Source organism: Schistocerca piceifrons, chromosome X (genome assembly GCF_021461385.2).
Source record: "Schistocerca piceifrons isolate TAMUIC-IGC-003096 chromosome X, iqSchPice1.1, whole genome shotgun sequence".
Classification (NCBI taxonomy): domain Eukaryota; kingdom Metazoa; phylum Arthropoda; class Insecta; order Orthoptera; family Acrididae; genus Schistocerca; species Schistocerca piceifrons.
The window spans coordinates 302,588,618-302,602,944 of record NC_060149.1 but is presented as its reverse complement, the minus strand read 5'-3'; the positions used below and the strand labels follow the sequence as shown (position 1 = coordinate 302,602,944).

The 14,327-nt window shown below is 38.4% G+C and overlaps 1 protein-coding gene across 1 annotated transcript in view; it reads left to right on the top strand.

Moving 5' to 3' along the window:
- The window catches only part of LOC124722137 (neurofilament heavy polypeptide-like), a 314,285-nt gene extending 306,374 nt beyond the window's left edge, over positions 1-7,911 (top strand). Inside the window, exons 9-10 of the mRNA XM_047247344.1 lie at positions 4,231-4,337; positions 6,113-7,911. Coding sequence (XP_047103300.1) covers positions 4,231-4,311 — 81 coding nt within the window. The 3' untranslated portion in view covers positions 4,312-4,337; positions 6,113-7,911. The remainder of the gene's footprint in view (positions 1-4,230; positions 4,338-6,112) is intronic.
- The last annotated feature ends 6,416 nt before the right edge of the window (positions 7,912-14,327 follow it).

Genomic DNA, 14,327 nt, shown 5'->3' with positions numbered 1-14,327 from the left:
TGTTAAGACATGAGGGGATGACTTCCATAGTACTCAAGGGAGCTGTAGAGGTCAAAAACTGTAGAGGAAGACAGAGACTGGAATACATCCAGTAAATAATTGAGGACATGCATTGCAAGTGCTACTTAAAGATGAAAAGGTTAGCACAGGAGAGGAATTGGTGGTGGGCTGCATCAAACCAGTCAGAAGACAGAGGACAAAAAACCTCTTCATTAAAAAAAGAATGATCACAAGATATGAGACACATGTGTTAACACAGACAATACAAAGTGAACTAGACATAGGTAGAGACTTCAAGAAGGCATTATGTGTGTGTGTGTGTGTGTGTAATGTTCTTGGGACTCGATTTTGCTTGCTCATGTCACCTTCTGCAGGTCGATATCATCACATGACCATAGTGAACCAACAGAAAGCTTTTTATGCAGTATTTCACACCATAACACTTGAAAAGTTCCAAGATTATGAGCTATGTGAGAATCCTCTTGAAGGAAAATTTAACTTTTTAAGCTTATTTACCGTTGTTGGTGTGAACCCCTTTTGTTACATACATAACTAAGGGGAAGAGGTATTACACAAAGATGAGCTTGGAGGCAAGATACTGAGAGACTTGATTTGATTGATGGGATTTAACCAGAGGGGTAAAACAGCTGAACATAACCCCATTTATCAGCAGTGTCATTTGTGTGTGAACCTGTTGGCTAGGTTCCACAAGTTGACACAAATGTGGTTCCTAGCCTCCAGATGTCCACACTGAAACTGAGGTTATTGTACGATCTCTCCCCCTGTCATACTAGGAAAGCTAACTAATAGTCTTAAGTAGTAGGATGATTCCCTTTACTTACTCTGTTAGCTGCAATTTCTTCAGGAATTAGACATGTCCAAAAAAAAAACAGATACCATACACACAATTGTAGTATCTAAGCCGTGATGGTACTTCATGATATCTTCAGAGTGGATGCACCCTAGGTCCAATCTCTTGCAGGAATCATGTAAGATGCCATGAGCAAAGAGGGTAATGGGCAGGGAGCACTACAGAATGAGCGTGCAACAATTTGGGAATTTGGGTTGGACATGAAGCATGCTCAAATAGCCAGAGTGGTTAAGGCAAGTGCTGGCATAAAGCAGAAAATCCAGGTTTGGGTCCCGTTGTAGCACAGATTTTCACTTGTCACAGAATTATTTCAGTGCCCTAATGCAGCTGAAATTGGTACTTCTTTTTCAACATGCAAACATTCTGTATCTTTTGCTCTCCAGTACTTCACATTGAAAGATTAAATGTCACTTCTTTCTCTATATCTACATCCGTACTCTACAAACCACTGTAAGGTGTACCACTGCTAGTCATTTCCTTTCCTGTTCCACTTGCAAATACAGTGTGACAAAAACAAATGTCTATATACTTCCATACAAGCCCCAATCTCTTGAATCCTATCTTCCCAGGGGCACTCCTGACAATACCCTTGTCTCTGATAAACTCTCACTGTTGGGAACAAAATACCAGATTCTGCTCATTGAGAAGCCTTAGAGCCATTCACATTCCTGGGAACCTATTCCATATACTTGTACATTCAGTAAAAGTTGGCAGTGTGGCATCATATAAAATGCTTTACAGAAATCTAGGAGTATGGAATTTGCCTGTTACCCTTCATCCGTGCTTCACAGAATTTCCTAAGAGAACAGAGTGAGCTGAGTTTCACACAAGCGATGCTTTCTAAAACCATGCTGATTTATGGACAGAAACTCTGCCCTCTCGAGAAAATGTATTATATTTGAACTAAGAATATGTTCAAAGATTCTGCAGCAAAATGATGTTAGGGATATTGGTCTGTAATATTGTGGGTCCGTTCTTCTGCCCTTGTTATACACAGGGGACACCTTTACTTTTTTCCAGTAGCTTGCTACCTTGCACTGGGCAAAAGATTCATGAAAAATGCAAGCTAAGTAAGGGGCCGATTCTGTAAAGTACTCCTTCAATGACCAAAATGGGATTCCATCAAGACCTGACAACTTATTTGCTTCAAATTCTGTTTCTCTACACCAGGGATTTTTCTCTATGTCCTCCACATGGGAGCCTGTGCGATGGTCAAATGATAGTCTGTTTGTACAATTCTCCTATGTGAATGATTTCTTAAATGTGAAATTTAAAAGTTTGGCTTTACTTTTGCTATCTTCTATTACCATACCAGACTGGTCAATATGTGACTGGATAGAAGTCTCAGACCCACTTAGTGATACCCTTTGTGTGTAGGTGTTTCTTGAGGTTCCTATGCCCACTCATTAGATCTACAAGTTAAATCTGCCTCTTGTTAACCCCACAATTACAGAAATTTTCTTAGAACATAGTTCTGGCATCATTGGCTTGCCACAATTTTGTTTTTGGATTGTAGTCAAATATTTTGCATTCTGTCATGTGATTCAATTACATAGTATTAAATTTTACCACTGAAATAGTGATGGGTAGGACAGGTTCTGGTCCAACAAATGGTCATTTCCCCTGTGGTGGCAAGCCTATTAGCTTGCACATTACTACTAACTCCTGAGTGATAAGGGACTGACAGCAGGTTTTCACTCTGCAAAATATATTTGATCTCATTGCAGGGATTGATAGGGATTTCAGAGCAACTTGGCTGTATGAATGAATGCAGATGCTATAATCCTCGTAACACCTACATAGATACTTCTCTGCACATACTCTAATTGTGAATATTTCCCCTGGAATACTGTTGCTAGCTTCCCCAGATAGATTGTGCTTTCTATTTGAGGCTGCACCCTGTGTACACTGCCTCCAGCAACCTCGTCTGTTTTTCACCAGTCAGTAAACCAGACTGTCATCTGAACAGTACTGTGGTTATTTCTTACACTGCTCCCTACTTCCTATGGTTAGAAAGATTTACTGAAGCCACTGGAAGTGGTTACATAGTGAGCATGCATTTTCTCTATCATTCTTATGTTTACCACATTCATTATATAAGTGTGGAATTCTGGAAATCCTACAGATTTCCAGTTTCTTAACGTACACACTCCTGCTGCTGCCTCCATTGTAAGCCAAAGATGTAATGGGGGTGTGTCCAGCATGGGAGTGCTGTTAATTCAACCCAATAAATCTAGGCAGTCCAGCTGTGCACCTTCTCATGCTCCTTAGCGGCTGTCTTCTGGCACAGTTCGTGTCACAGCTTAGGTTGGGCAAGTGCTTTAGTTCTGTACCATTTGTGCCATCTAGTTCATTTTATTACGTAAACCAGATGACTAGAGAAGTAGTACTTCTTTCCCTTATTCAGAAAGGATCTACTATTGTATGGACTCAGTCCCTCCAGATAAAAGTAGGACAACTCATGATGGCGACACAGCAAAAAGAATTTCACCGAGATCTGAAAGACCTAAGTTGACACAAGGCTGTGGAGTAGGTGACTGTAATAATTCAAAGGAGCCAAGTCGCAACAGTTGTTAATATCTCTGAATTGTCAGCCTAATAGGTCATGGTTCAAAAATACTGATGCTAATTATTTACAGAAGAATGGACAAACTGGTAGCGGCCAACCTTAGGGAAGAGAAGTTTGGGTTCTGAAGAAATGAACATGCAATACAATACAGACTGCACTATGTATCTTAAATGAGACACTGTAGAAAGACAAACCTACATTTCTAGCACTTGGAGATTTAGAGAAAGCTTTTTACTGTGTTGGTTGGAATACACTCTTCAAAATTCTGAAGGTAGTAGGAATAAAATACAGGGAGCAGAAGGTTAACAGAAACTTGTAGGAAAATGAGGATAATTTCAAGAGTTGGGAGTTCAGAGGGACGTAGTAGATCAAATAACTCGTACATACTAGTTGACTTCCAATGTTTTCTTTTATTTAGCTTTATAATCAGTCAGTGAGTCAAGGCATACTTCATGAAAGACTAAAATATGCTGTAATAATATGGATTTATAAAAGTGGAGATAAGCAATTAATTTCCAAGTCAACCCTCTTTCTTGTATTTTTTTGAGAACAAATTGGGAGGGTAGCTTGTCAGAACACTGAACCACTTTCCTGATAACCTTGGAATTACTGTCCCTTTTGGCTTTTGCAAAGGATTTCTTGCAGAGAAACAAACACATGATCTCATAAGCTCAGGTCTGGTAGTAGTAAAAATGAAAATTACCCTTTTGGCATGTTCTGTGATTTTGCCAAGAAGTTAGATTATGTGGATCATTTGTCTGTAATTTGTAAAAGTCTTTTTGTTTTAAAGTTTCAGAAAAATTCCCCAAGAAAAAGAAGTGCACTGATTGCTGAGTGGGAGAGCAGGATCCAAAAAAATTCAGAGCATTGATCGTGACGTCTGAACCACCACCAATGGTATGATATATCAGGAACACTATTCCATAAGTTTTATTGCTATAAAATTTGCTTTGACACTTCCATACTGTAAAACTGATGTGCTGAATTTTCTACACATCATTGAAATAATACATATAACTAAAAATTTCAGAGATATGAAATTGACAAGAAAATGTAAGCTTTCTTATGGAATTTCAGTGATGAAATCTTTTCACATTATTAGCCAAGTAACAACTGTTTTCAGAGCTATTAGTTAGCTGATAAAGCAAGAAAATTTCATAGATATAAAATCATCTTTGTTGTAACAGTAAGGTTGTTGCTGTATGAAGTAGACAAGGTCTTTTTCTGGAGTTCAAATTTTGTGTGTTGTTCCTAGATGTAGGTTGAATGGGACTGCTGCTATTTCATACTGATCATACACTAATTAAATATGAAAAAGGTATGACTTCATATACTTACTTTGGAAACACACTATTTGTATAAAGCAGTGGTAGATGACAGTAAAGGCACTGATTCAGAGCACTGTATTGTAAACAGTAGGTGAATTATTGACATAGCTTGAGGACGCTTGAAGAGCAAATGATAAAGTTGTTCAAAAAATGTCTCCATAGGTGTATCACAATGTAATTATGGTTAAAGAGATTCACATAGGACTATTGCTACATAATGTTAATTTCTTTCACTTTCCTCTAATGTAAAAGTTGTAATCACTCTGATTACAATTCCACCCCTCCCCTTTCTTTTCCTGGTGTCACTATCTTGGATTTTTGTCATTACACACTATCTCACTTGCACAGTTGTGACAAATTTTCTACATTCTAAACTCTTAATTTGAAAAAAAAGAGAAAAAGAAAAGGCTCTTGAGATTTAAGTTGTAGTTTCCTTCTTACCTAGTTATGTATACATTTGGGTAGTGTATCACTGTAAAAGTGGAGAACAGTTTCCATCAGAATGTGTAGAAATAAAAATAGTAGTTCCTTTGCAATGGAAAAAGAAAGTCATGTGCACAGGAAAATTATTCACACTGATCAGTTTTTTGGCATATAAAATAACTAGTTTGAATTGTTACTTTCTAGTAATAATACACAATAAATCCACACATCTTAACTCCAGTGATTTACCATCTAAGATAAACAATGGCCTCCCATTTTTTCTTTTTTATTATTTGCTAATGTGGCTACTCATTCACTTAGGATCCATTATTGTTATCTTATCCCATCATGTATGGTGTGTTACACCATACGTAAGTTGTTTCAAATGTTCCACTGTATTTTCTGCCCATGTCCAACCTCCTCCTCCTCCTCCTCCTCCTCCTCCTCCTCCTCCTCCTCCTCCTCCTCCTCCCTCTCCCCCTCACCACATATTTCACTGTACTTGGTCTACAATGGAGGCAGTTTGTTTTATTTCAGCCCTTCTAATAAAATGATGAAAAATACTTAGACAATGTTTATCAAGCTGAATAAATCACTTTTACAAAAACAAAGGTTAGCTGTGATTTCATGATTTCATACATTACATCTTGCAGAAGGTAAGCGCACACAAAAAATTAATTTATTCATTTACATCATGTAAAACAACTGAGTTTGGAAAAAATGATACCTTCTGGTTGTAGTGTGTGCTCAATGATTTAGGATACTGTATTAATTCTTATTTTGATTATGTAATATTACTTAACATTACCATTATTATTATTATTATTATTATTATTATTATTATTATTATTATTATTAAATAATTTTATCAGAAGTTTGTGTAGAGACAAATCAATGTTGAAATTTATTATTTATTTGCAGAAAATGTCACATTCCAGAATGTGTGTGGATACAACCAAGAAACAATACTGCCTTTGCAATTTTACTAGACTGCTGTGTTCCCAGTATTGTGAAGAAATTTGTTTTTCTTATGTAGAGTTTCTTAATATTATTGTGCAATTATTGTTGAAGATTTCTGACAGGACCAGAAATAATAATGAGTATTATTAGGGAGGTAATACACAATACATTCCAGCCACATAGGAAACAATGTCTAAGATATTTTCTTAATGGGTTTCATTGTAATTGTATAAGAACTGTCATTTTACTCTGTGTGATGAATTGGTTTGAAGCTGAATATTCTGTTAAAATCCTTAAACTTAATTTCAATGCACAAATACTTATACCATTTGTTCTAATTTGGCTACTGGGATTTCATAATGGCTTCCAGTCACTTTTGGTTACCATTGGCATGATGCAGAAGTTAAAGTAAAAATTTCAGTGGTATGAGCAGTGTTGTATCATTCTGTGTTGAAAGCAATCAAAACAATTTAATTTTCCTTGTATTGTGTCTTGCCTATATGCTAAATTTGATGATTGCAGTTGATGGAAATTCAAATGAAAATTTCAAGTGATGAAGAAATATTTTCCCTTTATTGTTCTACACACAAGGAGCTTTTGTCCTTCCTTCTCATTAATTTGAATGTGCTTAAAAATTAGAATATTGCTGTGTGTCATATGTCGTTGCAATAGATTAAGGGCATACTCCTTCATAGTATTCCATGACTAGAAATGTTTTGTTGATTAAATTGATGGCTGATGATTTAACATAATGTATTTGCAATCGTTTTGTTGTGCTGGTTGGAAGCATCACTTGATGGCGAATTTAGTCTGCTAATTTCTTAAAGAAATACATGAAAATGAAACAAACTGTAGATAAACAGTTATACAACAGTAATAACGCAAGAATTACAGTAAAATTAAGAGAAACTAATATATAGTATTTTGAGACACTTATAATATGGTTATTCAAACGTGACCAAAATGTAATATTGCTGGGAGTGTAACTGTACTATCTGGATGATGCTTATGCAAGATTCAGTGTAAACATTGAACGTAGTTTGATTAACAGTTGCAGAGTTCTAAGTAATGTCTGTAGAAAAGAATGTTTGTGAAAAAGGAAACTAAGCTTCAGCAGTTTCAGAAGAGAATTGGCGTAAGTATCACTAGTCTGGGTGTATGTAGAGAGGAGACTAAGAAAACAGTTGTTTTAATTCATTTTTCTGTTTCTTCTTTCAAGTTATGAAGTAATTTTGGAATACATAACAAAAAATTGATATACGAGAAGCTGTTAAATATAAGTATTAAAACTATTGAACAAATAGGCATTATAGTTAACAACATTTTATAGTGTAAGAGTTGTTTGTATGTGTAATATGACTGTTCTGTTACATATTGATGAAATTTTCACATCACTCGTTATTTTCGTTGTTGAAATTGCAGGTAATATCTGTTATATATAAGTGTGTGTGTGTGTGTGTGTGTGTGTGTGTGTGTGTGTGTGTGTGTGTGTGTGTGTGTGTCATCAAAGTAAAAATGTGGTGTGAAAATGACTTAATGTACTGGTATTTATTTGAATACTATTTATACTGTTGCATTGTTGTGGCATTAAACTCCCTCTCAGACTTTGTTCAAAATATTGAATTTGAAGGTGCTTCTTGAATTTTTTTGTGCTACCACCCATGGTTAGATCTATTATTAACCAACATGTACATATCAAATATTCATGTGGCATGAGGTGCATTTCTGAGAAATGTAAGTAATAAATTGCTTGTAAAGGATCCATGATATTTAATAAATGGATACTAATTCAGTCAAATTTTGTCATGAAACACAATAAAAATGATTACTTCTGTATACATGTCCCAATTAAACCATTTCAGAAGTAATGCTTATATACATGCATGAGTTACCACCTCACTTAAACAGTAAGTATTTTCAAAACTTCACCTGAAAAAATCACTAATGTACTATAGTGCAAAACAAAAACTTTGTGAGCCATACTTACGACACCGAATTAGTCAATTTCTGTAAAAATAAATGAATAAGTAAATACTTTCTCCTTACACTTTTTGTTACTGCAATGTTATAAGGCATTTCAAATTTCTTCTGAGACAGATACACACTTACACTTCCATTATTCTGAGATGCTAATGTTCTCATATTGCTTACATCTGGAACAGAAAAAAATTCTCCACATAGGCAGTTGTGACAGTAAAAGACTTACTTTTCATCTCACTCAAGTGTGGCAATAAAAATAACCAAATTATCAGACATGTAGACTGTATTAGAACATTATCCTTTTTCAATATAGAAAGGATTAGATGATACATTAAAAACACTACTATGGTCTCAGATATGCATCAATTTGTGTGCTTCATATGAGAAGCAACTTGGTGACACTTCAATTTCTTTAGAAGAAAAAGAAAAATTCATACAGTTAGGTTTAGTAATGATAATCTGTGCAGAACCCTCTGGGTGTTTGTGATTTAAAGACCTTTATGAAAAAAAAAACTATGCAGAAAATAGTTCACTATGCACCCATATTACCAGAGCATTTTAAAGTTACTTTCATACCACTAAATGTATAATTTAGGTAGCTAATCTCAAACCCTAATGAATCCATCTCCATCCTTACCCCAGTGACACTCCAAGACACACATCTTCCACTTGTTCCCCAAAATCTACAAATCCAATGATCCTGGATACCCCATTGTAGCTGATTATTGTGCTCCCACTGAAAGAAGAATTTCTCTCTTGTTGACAAACACCTCCAACCAATTGCACATCAAAGATACTAACCACTTCCTTCATCAGCTCTTCAGTAACCACACGCCTTTACCTCCTGGACCCATACTCATCACTGTAGATGCCATCTCCGTATACACAACCAACCATGATGCCCAAGCCCTCATCACTATTGTACACTATCTCACCCAATGTCCTTCAGACTTCAAACCTGCTACCTCATTCCTCGAACACCTTACCAACTATATACTACTACTACTACTGCTACTACTACTACTACTATTACTATTACTTTGAGGGGAAAGTATATAAACAAATTTGTGGCACAGGGGCCACACTCATGACACCCTCCTATGCTAAAATACCTTCCTAGCCTTTCAAAATGCCAGACACCTTATCTGATGGAGGTCCATTAATCATATAATATGGACTCAGGTCCAAGACATCCTATCCTCAGTCCTCCACAACCTTCTCTCCCACCTGCTTCATCTGGTCCTGCTTATTCTAATATTCCACCTTCCTGCACATTGACCTCCACCTCTCTGGTGACACCATCCACAACTCTGTCCATACTACAGCCATTAACCACCAATAGTCATCCTTCCCACACAAAAAAATAACTCCCACACAGCCTGACCACCCATGGGCATCATATCTACAGTGATAATACTCTTGCCCAGTATGCTGAAGGTTTCATGGGGGTGTTCACACACAGGCATTCCCTCCCTCCCTCCCCCCCCCCCCCCCCCACAAAAAAAATCTAATACTTAAGCATATTTCCCATGCCATACCTTCAGACAACCCTAACTGTCCCACTACCCCAAGAATCAGTTACAAAGGAATGCCCACCTCATCACACAGTATCACCCTGAACCATATAATTCACCAGCATTCTGATTATCTATCACATCTGGAAATGAGACATCTTACCCAAGATCATTTCCACCCTTTTTAAAGTGGTATTCATCTCCCCCTCCCCCCCCCCCCCCCCTGCCCACCAACCTACACATCATCCTGGTCCATACCTACGCCACTCACACAAGGAACTCCTTGTAACAGGAATCATATCCCCATGGATGACCCAGGTGCAAGACCTGCCCAGTTCACCAACTCGACAATTGCCACTCCAGTTGTGATGCAGGCTTACCCCACACTGTTAGGTACAGGACCACATGTGAAAGCAGTTGTGCCATGTACTTACTCAGCTGTTGTCACTATACCGTTTTTCTGTTGATATGACAACCAACCAACTGTCCATCAGAATGAAGCCACTAGCAAACTGTGGCCAACAACAAAGTTGACCACCCAGTGGCACGACATGCAGCTGAGCCCAAGATATTAAATTTCTATGGCTGCTTCACAACCTGGGCCATGTGAATCTTTCCCTCCACCAGCTTTTCTGAACCACACAGATGGAAGTTAACGTGTGTGCCTGTGTGTATTTTCGCTCCCTAGCACGAAGAATTTATTCCAAAAGTTAGCAAGTTCTCTCTATCTTTTGTGTGTGCCTGTTGTTGACTCAACATTTCTGCTGTTTGGTGAGGGGGTATCCTTTACTCCTAAATTATTTACATTCTACCAGAACGTCACTACATATCAATACAAAACTTACACCTAGAGTATGCATTATGGGTAGGAATTCCTTATTGAAGAGTCTTAATAAAACAGCCAAATTCTTGTAAATCTCTTCATCTTGAGAAGAGTTAGATCGTGCTGCCCTCTCTTCATAATACATGCTAATTAACATACTGTTGTTGTAAGAAGTATTTGCTAGGGGTGCAGCTATTGTGTAAGCCAAATGACAACTAGCCACAGTTGTCACAATTGCAAGCACAGTTGTTAAAAGTAAAAAATGAACAGTTTGGATGGTGTTAAGAGCAGTGAACACATTTTATTTTTTTCCTTCGAATAAATTGTATTCGCTCTTCCACTGAATTAGTCTAAACTTTTACTTTGTTCTAAACATCACATTCAAAATATTAAGGTGCTTATTCACAATCCATGAAGATGAACAAGACAATTTTTGCAGTATATAGCCTGCAAATAATTCTTCTTCAGTGCCTTAAGAGATGTTTTGACTGGAGGTTCTCCACTTCATCCTGTTCTGAACATATTCCTTCATCCATTTTTAATGTTGTCCTTCACTCAGTTGCTCTTTCTACCTCCTCATTCTTTCCACTTTCCCTCTAAAATTATTTGTTGCTAACAATTCCTACACAGTAAGTGTCTCGGGCAAGCTTTTTTCCTCTTTATGATTATTTCTAATAATCTTCTTTCTTCACCTATATATTATTTCATACTTAAATCTGTCCATCTGCTTCACCTTAAGCAGTCTTTTCCATGATCACATTACAAAATTTTCTTAATATCCTTTATCTTTTTCTTTTTAACTGTCCACAATTCACAGCTGCATAACATTGTACTCCAAAAATAACTTGGCAAATGTTTTTCTCAGCTTCATGGGAATTCTTCCAGCTGTCCCCTTTAAAACATTTTCTTTCTCACAGATGTACTCCTTATTTCTTCTGTACAGCTCCCATTTCACGCCATTAAACTTCAGAATTTAACACAAACATATGTGGTGCCGTAAATGTGACACTTGAGTACCAATTGTGAGTTAACCCTATCTAAAAAATTTTCACAATAATGTACGAGCCCTGCATAATAAGATTGATCAAATTAGTGCAATATTAACAAGTGAACTCGAGCATATCTCGGTATTATGCATTTATCAGCACTGGCTAACCCCTGAATTAGTTCAACATACTTTAATAAATTAGTCTTCCTATTCTTGCAGAAATAACAGAAAGCAGTAGGGGGGTGGCTGTTTACATGAAAGAAAATATAATTTCATTGCCTCACCTGACTAAACGTAACGAATGTAGAAAAAAGTAGGAAACTGCAGCAATAAACATTATTAGGTTCAACCTAGTTATTACTACAGTTTACTGATCACCATCAGGAAATTTTCAGGTTCTTTAAATAAACTGCAATTCATTGTTCAAGTAATATTGATTTCCTCACAAAAAGTAGAAATTGAGAAGCCCTTTTGAACCCTGCTACATTCTAAAATTTATTGGCTGATGTGAAAACTGCTACCTGAGTAAGAGGCATTTGCCAAACAGAAGAGTTAACACAGAATTTCAATAAAAATTTTCAGTGCATACTTTAGTCACCATCATCCTAAAATACTAAAGTTGAAAATAAAATGAAGTATTGTTAATACATGTCTATAAGAACCACATGTACGTGCTAGTCAGCCTCGTCGACCTCAATTTGGCAATAGCCTGTCTCCATGTCCATAGCGCTCGCTGGGGGACAGGGTGGAGATCCGCTGTATTTTCTGATGAAAGATGGTGCTGCCTTGGTGCTAGTGACAGCAGTGTGTTGTTAGGAGGCTGCCAGCTGAGGGCCTGCAACCAACCTGTATGTGTGCTAGACATACTGGACCTACACCTGTGGGTTATGATCTGGGTTGTCATTTTGTATGACAGTAGGAGTGCAGTAATGGTTATCCCATGCACCCTGACTGCAAATTTGTATGTCAAGTCTGGTGATTCGGCCCATTGTAGTGCCATTTGTGAACAGCATTCCAGGGTGTGTTTTCCAACAGGATAACGTTTGTCAATGTGGCGCTTTAACCAAACGTGCTCTACAGTGTGTTGATGTGCTGGCTTGGCCTGCTTGATCACTAGATCTATCCTCCATGGACCTGCCTCATTGTGCAGCATCTTCAGTGATGTCTTGATCATCTGCTCATGGTGCATAAACAATGGCTTTCGTTTTTCCACTGACAAAACTGTTGGCATGAATTTCTGGCGGTGCAGTTGGTGTCTCCCACCATTTTTGCATCTTGGGCCTGTTGCTCTTCCATTCATTGAAACTACAAAATTCCTGGGGCTCATGCTCGATAGGAAACACTCTTGGTCCTCCCATGTGTCTTACCTGGCAGCCCACTGTAAGAGGTCCCTCAATGTCCTACATGTCCTCAATGGTACTTTCTGGGGTGCACATCAAACCACCTTCATCCGTTTGTAATGGTCCCTTGTCTGTTCAAAACTAGACTATAGATGCTTGGTTTATGCGTCTGCATGTCCAGCCCTCTTATGCCGTATCAACACTACCCACCACCGTGCCATCCATTTGCTCACTGGCGCTTTTGAAACTAGCCCAGTTGAGAGTCTGTATGCCAAAGCTGCTGAACTGCCTCTGTCCTACCACCATGACTTTTCTCCTCAGCAGGTATGCATGCTGTCTGTCTGCCATGCGTGGCCACCCATGCTATGCCTCATTCTCCGATAAGTCCTTTAATTGCCAGTATGGGATACGTCCCTCTTCTCTGTTACCACCTAGAGTCAGCTTTTGGCACTTGCTTCAGCGACTTAACTTCATATTACCTGCAACTTTCCCAGTGGGTGTGAACCCTTCACCATCTTGGCTTCGTGCGGCAGCCTGTGTTCACCTTGGCCTTCATTCACTTCCTAAAGATACTACTCCAGCCTCACTCTATTGCATTCAGTTTCATGACCTTTGCATGGAACTTCAAAATAGTACCTTTGTGTACACTGATGGCTCTTGGACTGACTGTGAGGTCGGGTGTGCCTTCATCATTGGTGACATTTTTCAGTATCAGCTTTTGGCACATTGTTCAGTACTTACAGCCGAGCTCTTTGCCCTGTATCAGGCCACAGAGTAAATCCAGCAACACAAGATTTTCTATTGCATCCTCTACTCACTCTCTCGGCGCCCTTCAAAGTATCTGTCTGCTGTACACCGCGCGTCCTTTAGTGCAACGGGTCCAGGAAAACTGTCACTTGCTCATTCTTGATGGAGCCACTGTGCTGTTTATGTGGGTTCCTGCTCATGTTGGTCTGCCAGGAAACGAGGCTGCTGGCACTGCTACCAAGGCTGCAGTCATCATACCTCAACCCACTAGTTCCAATATTCCTTGCAATGACCTCTGTGTTCCCATCCGTCAGGAGGTGTTGTCTCCTTGGTATCGCCATCGACCCTCCCTTCGTGGGAATAAGCTCTGGATTATAAAGCCTCTCCCAGTGACTTGGACGACCTCCTCTCAGCCCTCCTGCCAGGGGGAGGTCATTTTAACTAGGTTGTGCATAGGGCACTGCCTCTCCAGCCAACACCATTTAAGTAGTGCTCCCACACCACTTTGTCCACATTGCTCCCAAGTTTTATCTGTCCGCCATTTCCTGACAGAATGCCAATTTTTTAACTGTTCACGTTCCCACTTGGGTTTGCCACCTGAGTTAGCTTCTGTTTTAGCAAATGATGCACAGGCTGTCGACAGCGTTTCACTTTTTATCCATCATAGCAATATGGTGAAGGCCATTTAATCTTTAGTCCTGGACCTCTGTTTCTCTATGGTGTATTTTATAGCCTTTTCTCCACATCCCTGTTTCTTAGCTGTCTTCTCCTACATCGATTGGGA